At 38.0% G+C, this 21,967-nt stretch overlaps 1 protein-coding gene across 5 annotated transcripts in view; it reads right to left on the bottom strand.

Moving 5' to 3' along the window:
* Positions 1 to 21,967, bottom strand: part of SESTD1 (SEC14 and spectrin domain containing 1) — a 154,091-nt gene that overhangs the window by 77,441 nt on the left and 54,683 nt on the right. For 4 of the 5 annotated variants that reach the window (XM_030916783.1, XM_030916785.1, XM_030916788.1 and 1 more), the window contains exon 2: positions 7,174 to 7,253. In XM_030916783.1, the coding sequence (XP_030772643.1) occupies positions 7,174 to 7,228 (55 nt within the window). In that variant the 5' untranslated portion in view covers positions 7,229 to 7,253. Of the gene's footprint in view, positions 1 to 7,173; positions 7,254 to 8,851; positions 8,960 to 21,967 lie in introns of those variants that run through there. The other variant, XM_030916784.1, reaches the window with a different exon arrangement.

The following is a 21,967-nucleotide window of genomic DNA, read 5'->3' as shown; positions in this document are numbered from 1 at the left end:
ATATAAAAATTATAAAAAGGGATTTAGAAAATGATTAAGAGCTGCAGTAAATGTGAAAAGTTTCATTAAAAAGTTAAGACGAGGAAAACAGAGCTGGGGGTATTGGTATGCCTGTAGTCTCAAGTCCCAGCTACTCAGGAGGCTGAGGGTGAGAGTATCACTTGAACCCAGGAGTCCAGTACTAGCCTGGGCAACATAGCAAGATCGCATCGAAAGAAAGAAAAGAAAAGAAAGAAGAGAGAGAGAGAAAGAGAAAGAGAGAGAAAAAGACAGAGGAAGGAAGGAAGGAAGGGAGGGAGGGAGGGAGGGAGGCAGGGAAGAATTTGTAAACCAAGTCAAAAGAGGATTCTGTTATGAGGAATGATCTGCGTTAACTCACAAAGGTCAGACGGGCATATACTGTTCATAAGACAATAAAGATAAAGCACTGCACAGCTGAGAAGGGTGCATGGGAACTGGATATTGAAGTCTGAAATCAAGGTAGCAGAATACAGATACATTCCATGTACATTCAAGTCCCTTTCAGTGTGCCAAAAGTATAATGTAACTTTTAAATACTTTTATACCCACATCATGTATTTGGAAGTTCCCTACATGTTTTATTTTCATACTGAAGCCCATCTTCTGACCTAGTTGACATTTGAGGTAATTTTAGAAGCTTAAAAAGAAGCAAATACTGAAACAATTCCACATGATCGCTAGACATCTATCACTAAAAACTGATAGGTGTGAAGTGAAGAAAAATACTCATACTAGTGACACAAATGCAATTCATAACGTATGAACCATAAATGAACTTCAGTCCTCCATTAGTTCAACCATTACTACTATCCAACCTCTTTGTTTAATGTCAACAAATAACCATCTAAGATGATTCAACTTACTAATCAATCAATATGACTTCAATTGCATATTTTTTGTTCAGAATATGTGTCATTTTTCAAAAAAAAAAAAAAAAAAAAAGGATTAACACAAATGGTTTTCAAACTGCATCCCCTGAAGGACTCTGTTGGTTTGAAAAAATTTTCTCTATTACTAAAAAAGTCTGAAAATTACTGGCTTAAATAATCAATGGTCAAGTGAGGAAGTTAATAGCAATAGGCTAAGAAGTCTTTCATTTACACCTCAAAATTGCTAAGCTTTATCCATGCATTAAGCCAAGCCCCAAAAAAGGCTCACACCTGCATTTTCATACACCATTGGAAAAAACAGAAATTGAAACAATCTTCTTGGAGGGCAATCTGACAAAACTTAACACAAATACAAATGCATATTATCTTTATACCACTTCTACTTATAAAAATGCATACTTCTGAACTTGTACAAAATACACAAAGCTTTTTATGTATAGAAGAGAAAAAAATGCACAAAGCTATGAATAAGAATATTTACAAAATCATTCATATCAGAGTATAATATACAGTATATATTAATATATATAGTATATAGTATTGTATATAATATACGATATGTAATATACACTAGGAAAACATGTCGATTTATACAGAGACATAACATACTTTGAAAAAAGGACATTAGTATTATCAAGGTAATTAGGACAGGACATAAATAAGAATTAACACAGAGAAAGCAAGATAATACAGTCCAAATAACTCTGAGTTGGCAGAGCTACAGTATCTATGCTAAAGCATGTACAGATTTACTCAATGATCCAAACTCCAGAAGATCACTACACCCAGTGTACCATACCACTGCTCCCACTCACAGCTTCCCCTTGATTCATCTTAGCTGATACATACTTTGAGTTGATAACTGAAGATAAATTCAAGTGTATATAAACAGTTTTGAACAGCAAAGAGTGAAAACAGCATAATGGATATTAAATAACTCCTCCAGTGTACTGAAACTTTCTCAGAGGAAGATGGAAGAAAAAAGCTAGAAGACAGTTATCATAAAAATTAATTATTCTGTATTTCAGAAACAATTATTTAGATGCCAGTTAGTCAATTATTAATTATTATATTTTCATATAAGAAGTGAGACATCGTGACATCTACTTTGTAGAGGTCATTTTAATGAAATTACAGAAGAGAATAAGTATCAGAAGACTGTATTTTCAGGGATTATTTTTATAGTTCATTCCTAGAGAGCTTTCTCCGAATGTGTAGACCATCAAAAATCTTAAAGGAGGCTAGAGAAGAGTCAGATCACATACAATGGGAACCCTGTCATGCTAATAGTGGACTTCGCAGGAGAAACATTATAAGCCAAAAGAGACTGGAGGCTTATTTTCACCATTCTTAAAGAAAAAGATTTCCAACCAAGAATTTCATATCCTACCAAACTAAACTTTATAAGTGAAAGAGAAATAAAATCTTTTCCAGACAAGTAATTCCTAAGGGAATTCATTATCACTAGACCAGCCTTACAAGAGATCCTTAAGGGAGTTCTAAAGATGGAAACAAAAGAACACCTGCTACTACAAAAACACATTTAATTACATAGCCCACAGACCCTATAAAGCGACTATGCAATTGAGACTACAAAGAAACCAGTTAATGACTTCAAAATAGGATTATAACCTAACATATCAACATTAGCCTTGAATGTAAAAGGTCTAACACCCCACTTAGAAGACACAAAATGGCAAAATGGATTCAAAAAACAAGATTTGGCCAAGCACAGTGGTTCATGCCTATAATCTCAGCAATTTGGAAGACTGAGGTAGAAGGATCACTTGAGACCGGGAGTTCAAAACCAGCCTACGCATTATATAAGGACACCTGTCTCCACAAAAAAATTAAAAATGAGAAAATTAGCTGGTCATGATGGTACATGTCTGTGGTCCCAGCTACTTGAAAGGCTGAGGTGGGAGGACTGCTTGGGCCCAGGAGGTTAAGGCTACAGTGAGCTATGATCATACCACTGCACTCCAGCCTGGGTGACAGAACGAGATACTGTCTCAAACAAACAAACAAACAAACAAACAAACAAACAAAAAACTCAAAAAACAAGACCCATCCATCTTCTGTCTTCAAGAGACCCATCTCACATGTAATGATAATGATAGGTTCAAAGAAAAGGGTTGGGGAAAGACCTATTACACATATACAAAACAAAAAAGAGCAGGGGTCACTATTCTGATACCAGAAAAAACAGACTTTAAACCAACAATAATCAAATAGGACAAAGAAGAGCATTACATAATGATAAAGGGTTCAATTCAACATAAATACCTGATTATTCTAAATATATATACATGCACCCAACAATGAAGTACTGCAGATTCATAAGAAAAGTAATTCTGGACCTACAAGATGAATTAGACAGCCACACAATAATAGCAGGGGATTTCAACACTCCACCAACAGAGCTAGACAGATCATGGGGGAGAAAAAAAAAACAAATTCTGAACTTAAATTTGACCCTTGACCAATTGGACCTAATAGACATCTACAGAACTCCGCCCATCGACCACAGAATATACATTCTTCTCATCTGCATGTGAAATTCTAATCTGCATGTGAAACTCTTCTCATCTGCATGTGAAACATACTCTAAGACCAACCACAGGCTTGGCCATAATGCAAGTCTCAATAAATTAAAAAAACTCAAAATCATACCAACCACACTCTCAGATCACAGTGTAACAGAAGTAGAAATCAATACCAAGAAGATCTCTCAAAACCACACAATTACATGAAAGTTAAACAGCTTGCACTTGAATGATTTTTGTGTAAACAAAATTAAGGCAGAAATCAAAAAATTGTTTGAGATAAATGAACACAGTGATACAACATCAAAATCCCTGGGATGTTGCAAAAACTGTTAAGGTTTATAGCACTGAACGACTACATCAAGAAGTTACAAAGATCTCAAATTAACAATGTAACGTCACACCTACAGGAACTAGAAAAACAAGAACAAACAAACTCCAAAGCTAACAGGAAAAAAGAAATAACTGAAACTAGAGCAGAAGTGAATGAAATTGAGACCCCAAAATCCATTAAAAGAATCAACAAGGCCAGGCGAGGTGGCTCAGCCCTCAAATCTCAGCACTTTGAGAAGTCAAAGTGAGCGAATCACTTGAGCTCATGAATTTGAGATCAGCCTGTGCAACACAGCAAAACCTCATCTTTACAAAAAACACAAAAATTGGCTGGGCATGGTGGTACACACCCGTAGTCCCAGCTAATTGTCAGGGCTGAGGCTGGAGGATCGCTTCAGCTCAGGAGGTCAAAGCTGCAGTTAGCCTAGTTCGTACTACTGCTCTCCACCCTAGACTGAGTGACAAAGTGAGATCCTGTCTCAAAAAAAAGTGTGGGGGGAGGGGGACTGACAACATCAAATGATAAACAAGATCAAAGACCACTAGCTAGATTAAGAAAGAAAAAAAGAGAGGAGATCCAAATAAGGACAATTAGAAATGACAAAGGTGACATTACAATTGATCCCACAGAAATACAAAAGACTTCCGTGCACACTAATTAGAAACTCTAGAGAAATGGATAAATTCCTAGAAACATAGACCCTCCCAAGGTTGAATCATAAAGAAACTGAAGCCCTCAACAGCCCAATATTGAGTTCTGAAATTGAACTGGTAATTTAAAAATCTACCAACCAAAAAAAGCCCTGGACTAGATGGATTCACAGCCAAATAATCCTCCACATTTAAGCAGGTTTTATTCCTGGGATGCAAGATCAGTTCAACATGTACAAATCAATAAATGTGAATTACCAAATAAACAGAATTAAAAACCATACGATCATCTCAATAGATGCAGAAAAAGCCTTCAATAAAATCCAATATCCTATCATGATAAAGACCCTCAAACTATGCATTGAAGAAATACATCTCAAAATAATAAAAGCTATCTATAGACAAACCTACAGTCAACATCACGCTGAACAGGCAAACGCCAAAAGTATTCCCCTTAAGAACTGAAACAAAACAAGGATAGCTACTCTCACCACTTATATTCAACATAGTACTAAAAGTCCTAGCAAGAACCATCAGGCAAGAAAAAGAAAAGGCACAGAAACAGAAAAAGGAGTCAAATTATTGCTCTTTGCTGACTTCATGTTTCTATACCTAGACAACTCTACAGCCTCCACCAAAATGCTTCTAGAACTGATAAATTACATCAGTAAAATTTCAGGGTAAAAAAATCAATATACAAAAATAAGTTGCATTTCCAAACACCAATGACACTCAAACTGAGAGCCAAATAAAGAACATATTCCCACTTATAACATCCACAAAAAATACCTAAAACTACACCTAAGCAAGGAGGTGAAATATATCTACAAGGAGAGCTATAAAACACTGCTGAAAGAACAGAAGACATAAAGTAATGGAAAAACATTCCATCGTCATATTTAAAATGTCAAAATGGCCATACAGCCCAAAGCAATCTACAAATTCAATGCTATTCGTATCAAACTACCAATGTCAATTTTCACAGAATAGAAAAAAACTAAAGTTCACATGGAAACAAAAAAGAGCCCAACTAGCCACAGCAATTCTAAGCAAAAAGAAAAAAGCCAGAGGTATTACATTACCTGTCTTCAAGCTACACTACAAGGCTGCAGTAAACAAAACAGCATGGTACTGGTACAGAAACAGACACATGGACCAATGGAACAGAACAGAGAATCCAGAGATAAATTCACACACCTACAGCCTTCTGATCTTCAACAAAACATGCAATGGGGAAAGAACTCTGGTTTTAATAAATGGTGCTGGGATAACTTGCTAGCCATGTGTAAAAGAATGAAACTGAACCACACCTTTCACCATATACAAAAATTAACTCAAAATTAATTAAAGACTTAAACCTAAGACCTAAAACTATAAAAATCCTAGAAGAAAACCTAGGAATTACAATTCTGGATACTGGCCTTGGAAAAAAAATTATGACTAAGTCCTCAAAAGTAACTGCAACACAAAAATTGAAAAATAGGACGTAGAGAGCTTCTGCACAGCAAAAGAAACTATCAACAGATTAAACAGACAACCTACAAAATGGGAGAAAATATTCACAAACTATGCCTCCAACAAAGGCCTAATACCAAGAATCCATAATGAATTTAATCAATTCAACAAGGAAAAAACAAATAACCCCATTAAAAAGTGGGCAAAGGACATGAACAGATATTTCTCAAAAGAAGACATACAAGTGGCCAACAAGCATGCACATCACAAATGATCACAGGAATGCAATCAAACTGACAATGAAATATCTCATACTAGTCAGAATGTCTATTATTAAAAAGTCAAAAAAATAATAGATGCTGGTGAGGCTGCAGAGAAAAGGAAATGCATATACACTGTTGGTGGTCATGTAAATTAGTTCAGCAACTGGAGAAAGCAGTCTGGAGACTTCTCAGAAAACTTAAAACAGAGAAATCTATAAAACAATGTATTTTCCTTTGGGTATATACCCAGTAATGGGATTGCTACCATTCAGTCCAGCAATCCCGTTACTGTGTATATATCCAATGGAAAATAAATTGCTCTATCAAAAAGACACATGCATTCATATGTTCCTTGCAGCACTATTTATAATAGCGGAGCAACAGAATCAACTTAGGTGCCCATCAACAGTGTAATGGATAAAGAAAATGTGGTACATATACATCATAGAGTACTATGCAGCCGTAAAAAAAAAACAGGGAAATCATGCCCTTTGCTGCAAAATGGATGCAGCCAGAGGCCATCATCCTAAGTGAATATTGACACAGAAACAGAAAACCAAATACTGCATGTTCTCATCTGTAAGAGGGAGTGAAACACTGGGCACACATGGACCTAAAGATGGGAGCAACAGACACTGGAGGCTACTGTGGGGGAGGGAGAGGAGGGGAAAAGGGCTGAAAAACTACCTACTGGGTATTATGGTCACTACCTGGGTGAGGGGAATCAATGGTACCCCAAATCTTAGTATCATGTAATATACCCATGCAACACACAGGCACATGTACCCCCAGAATCTAAAATAAAAGTTGAAATTAGAAAAATAAATTGGCCTGCAAAGAACCAGTACAGAGTTAGCTCTCCTAGCTCTTCACTCTGATTTAAAGATGTCTCAGAAATACCTTTTAAACAAAACTTTCATAAAAACATAAAATGCATTTGTCATACTCATCAAACAAAAAACTATTATAACAGTTTGTATATCAAACACTTCAAATTTTAAGAAGAAAACATACCTGAAAGAAAGGCTAGTTTTTTCTTCAGAATGGGTAATATTACTGAGGCCTCCATTTTACTCCAGTGAACTTCCTTAATTCTGAAAACACAGAAAGTTAAATGTCAACTACAAGATAACAATTATTCCATGAAATATATCCTAATGATAGTTTATCCCAGAGTTTCTAAACCTGAGAACTACTGACATTTTGAGCAAGATGATTCTTTTTTTGTAGGGAATTATCCTGTGCATTGTAGAATAGTTTGCAGCATTCCTGGCCTCTATTCACTAAAAACCAATACCACCTCCCTTTCCCAGTTGTGACAACCAAAGTGTCTCTAGACGTGGCCAAATATCCTCTAGTAGGCAAAATTACAAGTGGTTGAAAATCACTGGCTTAATTCTTTCTCAGAGCAATACTCTTGGGCTAAAACACTGCCTGGTACACAGTAGTAACTTAAAAAATGATTTGTTGAATAAACAAATGAATCAATCAAACAGGCAGTCAATCTTCCTTTGTGTTCTTTATTAATTACACAGCTTAATGCCAAATATCTGATTCTTTCCATTTCACTATTAAATGACTTTTTCTGATTTCTCATATTTTTGCTCCCCTATAATACAGGGTACCACATCTTATCCTGTTTATCTCACTACATTTTCTAATACATTGTTTCAATTTTTGCCCCCATTGTTAACTGCCTCCATCTCTCTACATTTTATAGTTTTTAATTTTCCAGGGAAAATTGTGATTAGGCCAGTTCATCTTTTTGTACCAGGCCACAATTCACTATTCTTTGATTCAGTTTTCCAGGGTCTACTCAGCCATAGCCAGGGGTTATAGCTAAATACAAAAAGGGACTACCCTTATAGCAAGGGCTAAGGGCAAGATAGTTTCCCTTAAATGGAGGTTTTGCCATGGCAGGCATTCAGGCTTGGCCAGCCCAGTATACTATCAAATTTTGATTTTAGGGAGAGTAGGACCTTTCAAACAAAACAACAACAAAAACAAACAAAATCAGATTCAATTCTATTATCTCCTTACACTTAGTTTCATGTCTGAGAGAGTATTCTCAATCACATTTTATCCCTTCCTCCCCTGTCCCATCTCACACCCACCCACCATCACAACACAGAGCAGTTCCTTGGAGTGCACTGTGAAATTTTATTGTATTTAATGAAAGCATACTCTCTTGCAGACAGTTTCTAGCACAGCAGAAAATATGACTCTTTGTATGAGTATATTACTTACTCAGCAAACACCTGCTATGAACCTATCCCACCTAAGGTTGTGCTACCAGCTAGAGCTGAAAACTCAAGAAACAGCACTGCTCTGGAGGAAAAAAAAAAGCAGTCTTTAAAAAACAAACAAAAAATAGATGTTAAGGAAAAAAAAGATGGAGTTGTAACATTGGTCAGATAATGGCTAATTAAACAAGACTAATTTAAACCAGTATATAATTTTACAGCTTTTGTGTATACAATTTAAAAAATACGACCATTTGCATCTGTCTTCAAAGAAAACAAGCTGTCTATCTAGATGATATATTCAAGTTCCCTTGAATATTTGCAATTTGTTTATTCAAGTTTGTTCTACATTAGCCCAGCAAACAGACTAGTAGGAAGTAGGAGGAAAAAAGCTCACAATGTACATCTTTAATCTAAAACTAGTAGCACTCATGTTTTCAGATCAATACCTTGATCTGATGAGTTGTTATCCAGTTATACAAGAACCCAGACAGCTTGGATTCACGTCTTAGATCTCCCGTCTTGTGACCAGCTTTATGAAGACCTGATTTGAAAGTCTGATAAAGGGGTCATAATAATTACTACAATTAACATTGACTAGGTGTTTATTATAAACTATGCACTGCTCTAAATGACTTCTTTTTATTATCTTAGTCTTCACAACATTTCTACGAGGTAGGTACTATTATTTTATTAGCCCCAAACAGCTTGTTTTCCAGTCCCACCATGGGACACACCCCATCTATTCCTTCAGACTCATCTCTGGGTAGCATCCTAAAATAATGGATAAATCTGACCCTCACACTCTCAAAAAGAAAGTTTAATTTTCTTGGGCAATACAACATGGCCACATTACAAACTTTCAGATCAGGAATCCTCCTGGCCACAAGGTGGGACCCTTGCCCCAATACTATTTTACAGCTTGCCCTTTTCTGTCACAACTCTTCTAAGTGATCTGAAGTTCCTATGTACAGACTTTCGTAACTCACTCTCTCAGGATCCAAATCTCCACCAAACCTGCTGAATGTGCTGACTATATTCTCTGGCCCCACTGACTCTTTTGATATTTTGGATGGCCTTTCTTTTACTCTCTTCCGTTCTTCCCAGCTAGCTGGATGGGTTGAGGCCACACCTTCTTCCCGTAACAAACTACCTTCATGTTCAATTACACCTACTCCATCTGCTCCCTCTCTCTCACCTTCCCCTCAACATTCCAACCTTTGATGTTGATTTCCTCCTCCTTATCAGGGATTCTTCTCCCCTTCTCATACTAGGTCAGAGGTCACCTATGAGATCTCATTTTGGCCTCAGAAAAAGTTCTGCTGCTCCAGGACGTGGCAAATGGGGATCTAGGAACCATCAGAGTCCATGCTCCCTTCCTAAAGTCTGATCTTTCCCAAATAAAAACTAAGCTTTGGCTCTTTCAGTAGGGGCCCTTCTCACTTCATGAAGGAATTTAAAGGACTACTGCTTTATCTACCTCACTTGGTAGGACATGTATATTATTTTTACCATTTGTTACACCCATGAGGAAAAATCCACATATGGTCTCTGGATCAAAGGTGGGCAGATGAAGTGCATACCCCAAATCCCCAGGAGTCTGGCCCTGGGAGAACTGCAGTGCCTGACGCTGATTCTAGGTGGGGTTATCAAGAGGGAGACCACAACAGGAATGTCATAATCACATGATCACTTGCCTGATTCAGGGCATTAAAAAGGCCATATAAAACCTGTAAATTATGCCAAACTAAGGGAAATAAGAGAGGGGTCAAATGAAAATCTAGCCCTATTTTATTCCAAGCTGGCTGAGGCTATGAAAAAATATACTAATATGAACTCCCAGAGCCCAGAAGGCCTCAATGTCATAGCTGTTTATCAACCAGGTATCCCTACACATTAGACATGAAGTCCAAAAGCTAGATTAGAGACCACAAACTACTTTCCCAACACTGCTGGACATAGTTTCAATTTCTTCAATAATTGAGAACAGATTAAGGGGAACAGAGCCAAAGAGAAAGAAAAATGCAAGGACAAGAGACAGGCTTAACTGTTGCCTGCTTTAGAAGCCTCCAGCCCTTGCAGACTGTACTAAGGACACTCCTCCAAGTAAGTGTTCTTGATGCAGAAGGACAGGCCACTGGATATGGTTTGGCTCTGTGTCCCCACCCAAATCTCATCTCCAATTGTAATCCCCATGTTTTGAGGAAGAGAACTGTAATCTCCACATGTAGAGTGAGGGAAGTGATTAGATCATGGGGGTGGTTCCACCATGCTGTTCTTCTCATAGTGAGTTCTCACAAGATCTAATGGTTTCATAAATGGCAATTTCTCCTGCCCTCCTGATTTCTCTCTCCTGCCACCCTGTGAAGAAGGTGTCTGCTTCCTCTTTTACCATGACTGTAAGTTTCCTGAGGTCTCCCCAGCCACGCAGAACTGTGAGTCAATTAAACCTCCTTTGTTTACAAATTACCCAGTCTCAGGTATTTCTTTACAGCAGTGTAAAAACGGATTAAATAGAAACTTCAAGTTAGATAGTCCTACTTCAGGGGTTTAAAATATAGCCCACATTGGCCGGGTGCGGTGGCTCAAGCCTGTAATCCCAGCACTTTGGGAGGCCGAGACGGGCTGATCACGAGGTTAGGAGATCGAGACCATCCTGGCTAACACGGTGAAACCCCATCTCTACTAAAAAATACAAAAAAAAACTAGCTGGGCGAGGTGGCAGGCACCTGTAGTCCCAGCTACTCGGGAGGCTGAGGCAGGAGAATGGCGTAAACCCAGGAGGCAGAGCTTGTGGTGAGCTGAGATCCAGCCACTGCACTCCAGCCTGGGCGACAGAATAAGACTCTGTCTCAAAAAATATATATATATATAGCCCACATTTATTCAAACAAGCCCTAGCAAGAAACCTAATTGAAAAATCTCTTAAGAGGGGATAACTTCTACAGCATGTAAACTACCTCCTCATTTGCTCCTCCACAGAAATCACACAGCAACATGAAGTACAAACCTTAACTTCCTAACAAAAGGAAAATAATTTTTGTCTAATTCAAAGGTTACTTAAAGGTTATATATAAAACAAGGTAAAAGGAACCAGGGAATAAGAGAGACATGAAGAAGATTATAAAGGTAAAAAGGTATTTTGGGAAAGGAAGGTTATTCAAAAAAAAAAAAAAAAAAAAAAAAGACTTTATATGAGAAAAAAAATCTCGTACGGTAAATTCTTGTCCTGAAATAGAATGACTGGTTGTTTAAGAAAGAGGAATGCTTAGGACAAGTCGTAAAGTCCAAGCATGTCAAAAATAGTCTGTGTAAATCATAAGAAGGTTTGTGAAGGGAAATTTATGAAAAGAATTTTCTATGTGATTAAGTTGGTTATAACTGAAAGGGAATTATTTAGGATAGTCTTTCTAACATTGCCTCTCCATATGTTAAAACAAGGTTTTCTTAAGGTATTAATCTGTTCTTAACAAAACTACAAGAAGTTTTACTTTTCATTTTATAACGTTTATTTTTAAAACTTCTCAGAATCATCTCAGTTTAACTTTTGCTGTGTCCCGCTGCTTTCAGCTTTTTCTCCTCTAAAGAAGGCCTAATATAATAACACCCCCAGGTTTTTGTCAGCTCCTGTCGTGTTTTCCTCCCAATTCTAACTGTTATTATGTTCTAATGCTAAACATTAACATAATATTTTAACGTTTCAACTTTAAGGTCAAAAAAATTAAGCAATGTTTTCCTCTAACATAACTTAATTCTGGACCCCTGGCTTTTCTAGGTATGTCTAAATTTTCCATGTAATCAAAAAAAACAACTTATGCTGTTCCTAAGAGTCATGTATTCCCCTGCTGAACACACTTTCTGTGTCTAATTAAATGCAAACAGTTTTTCATTGAGTTTAATTTTCAGGTTACCTAAATGGGTTTCCAATAAGGAAAAACAATCACAAAGCAAAAGGTTTGTGTATCCCTTTTTGGACAATGGCTTTAAAAAACAAAATTTTATCTTCTAGAATTCAACAGTTTCACTTTAAAATGATACTGTGTATGGGATCAGTCTCTCCCCAGAGATGCGTTACAAATCTCCCCTGGATTCAGCTGGTCACCAGTTTCATCTTGACATGCTCCCCCTCTCTGATGAATACCTTCCTCCAGAAAAATCCAATATCCTAAGTCCCACAGTCTGGGACAATGACCCACAGGGTCTCCTGACAAACCAACAACCATAGGTAGGGTCTACTCCATGCCCTAGGCATGCCAGGAAGTAGTTGGGAGATGAGACCTCCACCCCATTGCCAATGATTTGTCACTGCTGTTCTGTCAGAGGGGGTGGGGCAGATGTGGAGTCCTGATAAGTAAGCAACAATGAGAAAGGGGTGATCCCAGATGGGAAACAATGAACTACTGTTCGGACAGATGGTTAATCACAAACAACCTGCAAGCACAGCTACCTTGTTCCACAGATAGCCGCCTTGTAGCAAGACTCTATACAATTTCCCTCCAGCCCCTACCTCTTGGCAGACAACCCTTTCTCTGCTGTGCTGCCCAATGCAACCCTGCAGCATATTTTCACACTTTCGCTAATAAATCTGCATTTCTTTACCTACAACTGTCTTGGTAAATCCCTTTAAAAACTGCAAAGCTGGCCACGGGCAGTAGCACCCATGACATCCAGGAGTTCAAGACCAACCTGGGCAACATGGCAAGAACCCCACTCTATTTTTTTAAAAAGGGGATGGGAACAGTTCAGAGAGCTTCCAGGTGAGTGAACATCAGACAGGCCATGGAAGGTCCCCATGCCTCCTCCCCTGATACCTTGCACTAAACATCTCTTCTATAGGCTGTTCCTGAGTTGATCCTTTATAACAACCCAGTAATCATAAGTAAATTGTCTTACTGAAGTCTGTGAGGTATCTTAGTGAATTATCAAACCTGAAGGGGTTGTGGGTGATGAGAACCTTGATTTGTAGTCAAGTCAGACAGAAGAGTGGGTAATCTGGGGACCCAATACTTGTGCCTGGCATCTAAAATGAGGACAGCCCAGCTATGGCGCCTAAAGTGAAGACAGCCTGAGCCTGTAGTCCCAGCTACTAAGGAGGTTGTGGTGGGAGGATTGCCTGGGCCCTAGAGTTTGAGTGCAGCCTGGGCAACATAGCAAGATTCTTGTCTATAAAAAATAAAAAGAAACAAATAAATAAAGTGAGGACAGTCTTGTGGGATTGAGCCCTTAAACTCTGGATCTGGTAACTCCAGGCACTTACTGCCAGAACTGAATTGGGTTGTAGGACACCCAGGTGGTATCTGGAGAGATGGAGAATTGATTGGTGTGAAGAAAAAACTCTCACATTTGGTATGAGAAATATTGTCAATGAAAAGTTATATATGTGTTTGTGTGTGTGTGTGTGTGTGTGTGTGTGTGTGTGTGTATACAGGTGAAAAAAAGGAAGAGCTTTTATCTGAGGATGTAAGTCCTTTTAATTATCAGACCAAGAGAGACACTAAAATGAGACCACAATCATGCCCTTCTTCATGTCTTGAGCTGTGTGCTCATCTTCTGAAATTGCTTACTATTACTATAGGTAGCTATAAATAAATCTAATAATACCCCACTGGACATTATAATACACACCCTATAGCTTAACAGTGTAGAGCCAATCACTAATCAATGTTCTTTCTGTGAACCAATGAGAATTTCTGACGACTTTTTTTGCGATAATCCGTATCTTGTAGCTTAACAATGTGGAGCCAATCATTAACCAATGTTATTTCTGTGAACCAATGAGAATTCCTAACAAACAACTTTTTTTGCCTTTAAAAATCTACTTGTAACTGGTACTAATTAAAGTGCATGTTCAGGACAATTTGAATCTAAGCTTCCAGGCTGCAGTCCTTGAGCTTAGCCAAAAAAAAAAACTCTTCACTTATATTAATTTTGCCTCAGCTTCTTCCTTTTAGGTTGACATGCATACAGACATGCCACTGCCTTGATTCATGGTAAGACACCAGCACTCTTTCTCACCAATGCTTTTACACCATCAGCACAAATGTCAACACAGTAAACAGGGCAAATAAAACATAAGAATTATAAAAAACAGTTTTGACCTCAGGCACTCCTGAAAGCTAGAAACAAGAGAACTACTGATCTCAGCTGTCCATAGGATGCTCCCCCAGAAAAAAAAAATTCAACTTTGAGGGAGAAATGCAGATACAGAGACAACAGTCACAGAAACAGAACTGGCTTTCTAACCAGATTTTCTTTATGGTATATGAGCAGAGACAAATTCTCAGCTGCCTTTAATTCCTTCCTATTTTTTTGAACTTATTTCTCCATCCTTCTCATCAGTTCTGTAAATTATACAAAATAAATCCCTTTTCTGCTTAAGTTGGCTAAAATAGGCTCCTCTTTTAATCAGTGGAGAAAGTTGGTAGAAGCAGCAAAACTAAAATTGAGAGTTTAGAAGACCGTCTCCAATCACTTAAGGTTTTTTTGTTTTGTTTTTTTTTTTTTAACTCTGTTGCCATTTAATTTGAATAAAAATGCCCATCAATACATTGAGATTTTAACCCTTGCCATAGTCAAACCTAATCAAACAGCATCCAAGAAGTAGGAACATCTGCAATCTGTAAGACACGGCATACAAAATGATAGATGCAGGTGACCCATGGAGTAAAATCTATCAATATTATTGAAGCTTTCCAAGTCAAATTATTGATTTTATGCCATCAAATGCTAAAATTTAACTTTTCACAACTGCATTCTCCACATCTCTAAAAAGGAAAAGGACAATGGGTTTTAGTCTCTTGGTCTAGATTTTCTTTGGCAAACTATGACATCCAGAAGCAATCTCCCATTTCATCACTATCTCCTGAGAGACAGGTGCTTTATCCAAACTTTCCTTTACACAAACACTTCAGCAAGGCAAAATACTGGATTTTAAAAAAATTAAACAGCTTTTTAAAATTGTTTTATTTCAAGAATATCTTGAAAGTGATACAAAGGTAGCTTAAAGTAATACTAAGGAGAAATACACTTTTGTGGGTGTATAAGCCAAGATCAAATGACCTGATACATAAAAAGTAAAGCAGTCAAGAGATGAAAACAACTGTATTTACTCTGTATCTTCCTCCCTTCTACAGTCTCCTTTCCAACAATCTCTTTCACTGTTGTCACAAAAGAGATGGGTAACAAAAAATCATTATTACTGTATCATTAGGTCAAATTTAAGTTTTCAAAAGTTATTTGCTCCAGTTTTTCAAGTGTTTAGCACAGTTATAAAAAAAAAAAAAACAACTTCCTCTTTCTGGTTATTTTAATATCTGATAGAAAAATTTAAATAGATAATGTACAAAATACACAAAGGGAAAATCTTGCAAAATACAACCAACACCACCTCCATCTCCACAATAAAATGTTAAATAACATAAAGGTGGAAAATGGCGAATAGGTGACAGGACTAATGTGCAGCTCCCACTTGGACAGACAGTACAGCATCTGGAGACTCACATTGTTAACTTTTGTTCCAAGAACGACCATAGGAACATAACAGGAAAACTGAAGAATTCACAGAACCTTTGAAAGAAGTGGCTTGCTGCTGCAACACCACAAAACAGCTGAAAAACTATGAATCAACAAAGTGTGAGAGGGGAGAAAAGTCAGCCTCTGAACACACATCCCCACTGGGGAACCCAAAAATCCAGATCATGGGAGAAGAATTTAATTTACCTAGAGTTGAAATGGATTTAGGGAGTTGTGTGAAACATAAAAGCAGAAGCAGCAGCTGGAAGAGCCCTGCAGGTACTCCTGTTCCCCAGCACCCCAGTACAAGCCCAAGGAAGCCATTCCTGACCTCATCTCACAGAGGTCCCTTAGGGAAAGTAAGGCAGCTGGTGAAATTGGGGAGGGGCCACAGGGTGAAGGATGCTCCTAGCTGAACTCTGTAATAACTTCAACTGAGCACAAACTTTCCTGAGCAGAATCCAGGGAGTAGGGGGCAAACGGGAAGTGCAGATACAAGCACAGAAGCCGCAGCCGACCATGCAGGCGGGCAGGCAGGAAGGTGAGAGCCCTGAGAGCCCTGCTTGTTTTCTCAATGTGAAGGCTTGTACCTGAGGGCAAGACCTTAGCCCTGCTCTCTGGCTGTCTGGATACAAACTCAGTGTGGTTGGTGGGGGTAAGGTGAGAGTGAGACTGGCCTTGCTGACTGTATGGGAGCTAGGTGAGGCCTGTCACAGCTGGCTTTTCCCCACTTCCCTGGTGATCTATATATGATGCAGCAGAGGCAGCCATAATCCCCCTTGAACCTAACTCCATTGGCCGGAGAACCACCCACCATCCCCCACAGTGGCCACAGAAACCCCTGTCCAAAGGGAGTCAGAGATCAGACTGGTCTAACCCTGCTGATGGTTTACATCTATCTGCCCTGGTAGCCAAAGACAAAAGATAAAGCTCTTGCGAGCTCTATGGCCACAACCAAATCGGAGAAACCAAAGTACTCATCCTGGCCAATGTGGGGCAAGATTATATCCACTTTCTACCACTGCAGTTGGTACTCTCTTGAAAGTGCCACCTCCTGGCTGGAGGCCAACCAATCAAGCCACTACGGTAACTCAACAGAATAACCCTGCTCCAAAGAAGGAGAAAATAGCAGCTAATTCCACCACCTGCAACACTCTGGCTAAACCGAGGTCCTGATTCTGTCCACATGATAACTTCACTACCAGCATAACCAGCATTCACGAAAACCAGCACCAAACAAAACTAAAATCAAGGATTCCCACAGAGTCCACTTTATAACCCTGCCACCTCCACCAGAGCAGGTGCTGGTAACCACAGAGGGGAGACCTAAAGACAGATGACATCACAGATGCATCTTTGCACAGAAGCCGCAGCCGACCATGCAGGCGGGCAGGCAGGAAGGTGAGAGCCCTGAGAGCCCTGCTTGTTTTCTCAAGGGCAATAACAATCACTGTAGTCCGGCTCTCAGGAAGCCCCATCCCTAGCACCATACCAAGGGATCACCCTGTGGGACAAAAGAATCTGAACAGTAGCCCCTGAGTTCCAGATCTTTCCACTGAAACTGTCTAACAAAATGAGAATGAACCAGAAAAGTAATTCTGGTAACATGACAAAACAAGGTTCTATATAACACCCCCAAAAGATCACACTTAGCTCCTCTCTAGCAACAGATCCAAACCAACAAGAAATCTCTGAATTGCCAGATAAAGAATTCAGAAGGTTGATTATTAAGCTATTCAAGGAGGCACCAGAGAAAGGTGAAAACCAACTTAAAGAAATTTAAAAAAATACAGGATATTAACGAAAAAGTCTCCAGAGAAATAGATATCATAAAGAAAAGACAATCAAAACATCCAGAAATAAAAGACACACTTAGAGAAATGCAAAATACACTGGAAAGTTCCAACAATAGAATTGAACAAGTAGAAGAAAGGACTTCAGAGCTCAAAGACAAGGCTTTCAAATTAATGAAATCCAAAAAAGACAAAAAAGAATTTTTAAAAATGAACAAGCCTCAAAGGAATTTGGGATTATATTAAAACAACCAAACATAAAAATAATTGGTATTCCTGAAGAAGAAGAGAAATCTAAAAGCTTGGAAAACTTATTTGAGGGAATAATAGAGAAAAACCTCCCTGGTCTTGCTAGAGACCTAGACAGCCACTTACAAGAAGTTCAAAGAACACCCAGGAAATTCATTGCAAAAAGATAATCACCTAGGAACATAGTTTTCGGGATATCTAAAGTCAAGATGAAGGAAAGAATCTTAAAGCTGTGAAGAAAAAGCATCACTTACATCAACTTATAAAGGAAAATCTATTAGATTAACAGCAGATTTCTTGGCAGAAATCCTTCAAGCCAGAAGGAATTGGGGTCCTATCTTTAGCCTCCTTAATTAAAATAATTATCAGCCAATAATTCTGTACCCAGCAAAAGTAAGCATCATAAATGGAGAGATAATGTATTTATTAGACAAACAAATGTTGAGAGAATTTGCCACTACCAAGCAAGCACTACAAGAACTGCTAAAAGGAGCTCTAAATTTTGAAACAAATCCTCAAAATATGCCAAAATAGAATCTCCTTGAAGCATACATCTCACAGGACCTGTAAAACAATAACACAATGAAAACAAACCAAGGTATTCAGTCAACAAATAGCATGATGAATAGAACAGTACCTCACATCTCAACACTAACATTGAATATAAACGGCCTAAATGGTCCACTTAAAAGATATAGAATGGAGAATGAATAAGAATTCACCAACCAAGTATCTGCTGTCTTCAAGAGATTCAACTGACACATAGGGACTCACATAAACTTAAGGTAAACAGGTTGAAAAAGACAGTCCCTGCAAATGAACACCAAAAGTGAGCAGGCGGAGCTATTCTTCTATCAGACAAAACAAACTTTAAAGCATCAGCACTTTAAAAAGGTAAAGAGGGGCATTATATAATGATAAAGGACTAGTTCAACAGGAAAATATCACAATCCTAAATATATATGCACCTAACAGTGGAGCTCCCAAGTTTATAAAACAATTACTACTAGATGTAAGAAATGAGATAGATGGCAACACACTAATGCTGGGGAAATACAATACTCTCCTGACAGCACAAGACAGGTCATCAAGATGGAAAGGCAACAAAGAAACAATGGACTTAAACTACACCCTAGAACAAATGGGCTTAACAGATATTTACAGAACATTCTACCCAACAATTGCAGAATATACATTCTTTTCATCAGCATGTGGAACATTCTCCAAGATAGATCGTATGATAAGCCAAAAAACAAGCCTCAATAAATTTAAGCAAATTGAAGTTATATCAAGTACTCTCTCTTATACTATAGTAGAATAAAATTGGAAATTAATTTGAAAAGGAATGCTCTAAACTACACAAATACCTTAAAACAATCTGCTCCTAAATGATCTTTTGGGCAACAATAAAATCAAGATAGAAAAAATTTCTTTGAACTGAACAATAATAGTGACACAACCCATCAACACCTCTGGGATACAGTAACAATAGTGCTAAGAGGAGAGTTCATAGTGTTAAATGCCTATTACATCAAAAAGTTGGAAAGTGCACAAATTGACAATCTAAGTTCACACCTCAAAGAACTAGAGAAACAAGAACAAACCAAAACTGAACCCAGCAGAAGAAAAAAAATAAAGATCAGAGTAGAACTAAATGAAATTGAAACAACAACAAAAAAAGATGAATGAAACAAAAAGCTGGTTCCTTGAAGAGATAAACAAAATCAATAGACCATTAATGAAATTAACCAAGAAAAGTAGAGAGAAGATCCAAATAAGCTCAATTAGAAATGAAACGGGAGATACTGGCCAGGCACAGTGGCTCAGGCCTGTAATCCCAGCACTCTGGGAGGCTGATGCAGGTGGATCGGATCATGAGGTCAGGAGATGGAGACTAACCTGGCTAACATGGTGAAACCTCGTCTCTACTAAAAATACAAAAAAATTAGCCAGGCATGGTGGCGGGTGCCTGTAGTTCCAGCTACTAGGCAGGCTGAGGCGTGAACCCGGAAGGTGGAGCTTGCAGTGAGCCGAGATCACGTCACTGCACTCCAGCCTGGGCAACAGAGCGAGACTCCATCTCAGAACAAAAAAAAAAAAAAAGAAACGAAATGAAATGGGAGATACTATAACCGAGATCGAGATCATTTAAGGCTACCATGAACACCTTTATGCACACAAACTAGAAAACCCAGAGGAGATAGGTAAATTCCTGGAAATCTACAACCCTCCTAGATTAAACCAGGAAGAAAGAAAAACTCTAAAAAGACCAATAACAAGTAGTAAGACTGAAACAGTAATTTAAACATTTCCAATGAAAGAAGTTCAGGACTAGATGGATTCACAGCTGAATTCTATCAAACATTCAAAGAAGAACTGGTATCAATACTACTGAAACTATTCCAACATAAACAGAGAATCCTCCCTAAATCATTCTATGAAGCCAATATTCCCCTAATACCAAAACCAGAAAAGGACATAACAAAAAAAGAAAACTGCAGACCAATATCTCCGATGAACATAGATGCAAAAATCCTCAACAAAACATGAAATAACTGAACCCAATAAGTGGGTTTCATACCAGGGATGCAGGGTTGGTTTAACATACACCAGTCAATATATGTGATAACCACATAAACAAAACAATTAAAAACAAAAATAATATAATCATCTCAATAGATGCTGAAAAAGCACTTGACAAAATCCAGAATCACTTTATGATTACAACCCTCAGCAAAATCAGCATAGAACGGACATATCTTAAGGTAATAAAGACTTCTATGATAAACCCACAGCCAACACTATACTGAATGGGGAAAACTTGAAAGCATTCCTCCTGAGAATTGGAACAAGATATGGATGCCCAGTTTCACCATTTCTGTTCAACATAATAATGGAAGTCCCAGCCAGAGCAATTAGACAAGAGAAAGAAATAAAAGGCATCTAAATTGGTAAAGAGGAAGACAAACTGTCACTGTTGATGATATGATTGTATACCAATACAACAATAAAGACTCTTCCAAAAAGTTCCTAGATCTCATCAAAGAATTCAGTGAAGTTTCAGGATACAAAAATCAGTAACACTGCTATATACCAACAGCGACCAAGCTGAGAATCAAATCAAGAACTCAGCCCCTTTTATAACAGTTGAAAAAAAAAAAAAAAAAGAAAAAAAGGAATATACCTAACCAAGGAAGTGAAAGATCTCTACAAGGAAAACTACAAAACACTGGTAAAAGAAATCACAGATAACACAAACAAATGGAAACACATCCCATGCTCATGGATGGATAGAATCAATATTGTGAAAATGATTATACTGCCAAAAGCAATCTATAAATTCAATGCAATTCCCATCAAAATACCATCATCATTCTTCACAGAACTAGAAAAAAAAAATCCTAAAATTCATATGGAACAACAGAAAAAAGAGCCTGCATAGCTAAAGTAAGACTAAGCAAAAAGAACAAATATGGGGGCATCACATTACCCGACTACAAGACTACAGTTACCAAAACAGCAGGGCACTAGTATAAAAATAGGCACACAGACCAATGGAACAAAATAGAGAACCCAAAAATATGCCAAATACTTACAGCCAACTGAACTTTGACAAAGCAAACAAAAACATAAAATGGAGAAAGGGCACCCTACTACCCCACTAAACAAATGGTGCTGAGATAATTTGCAAGAAATGTCACACACACACACACACACACACACACCATGGAATACTACTCTTCAGCCATAAAAAGGAATGACATAATGGCATTTACAGCAACCTGGATGCAGATGGACACCATTATTCCAAGTGATGTAACTCAGGAATGGAAAACCAAACATCGTATGTTCTCACTTATAAGTGTGAGCTAAGACAGGAGGACATGAAGGTATAAGAATGATATAATGGACTCTGGGGACTCAGGGGAAGGGTGGGAGGGGGATGAGAGATAAAAAAACTACACACTGGTTTCAGTGCACATTGATCAAGTGATGGATGTACCAAAGTCT

This window comes from Rhinopithecus roxellana, chromosome 14, assembly GCF_007565055.1.
Source record: "Rhinopithecus roxellana isolate Shanxi Qingling chromosome 14, ASM756505v1, whole genome shotgun sequence".
Classification (NCBI taxonomy): Eukaryota; Metazoa; Chordata; class Mammalia; order Primates; family Cercopithecidae; genus Rhinopithecus; species Rhinopithecus roxellana.
This window is presented reverse-complemented; position numbering and strand designations above follow the sequence as displayed.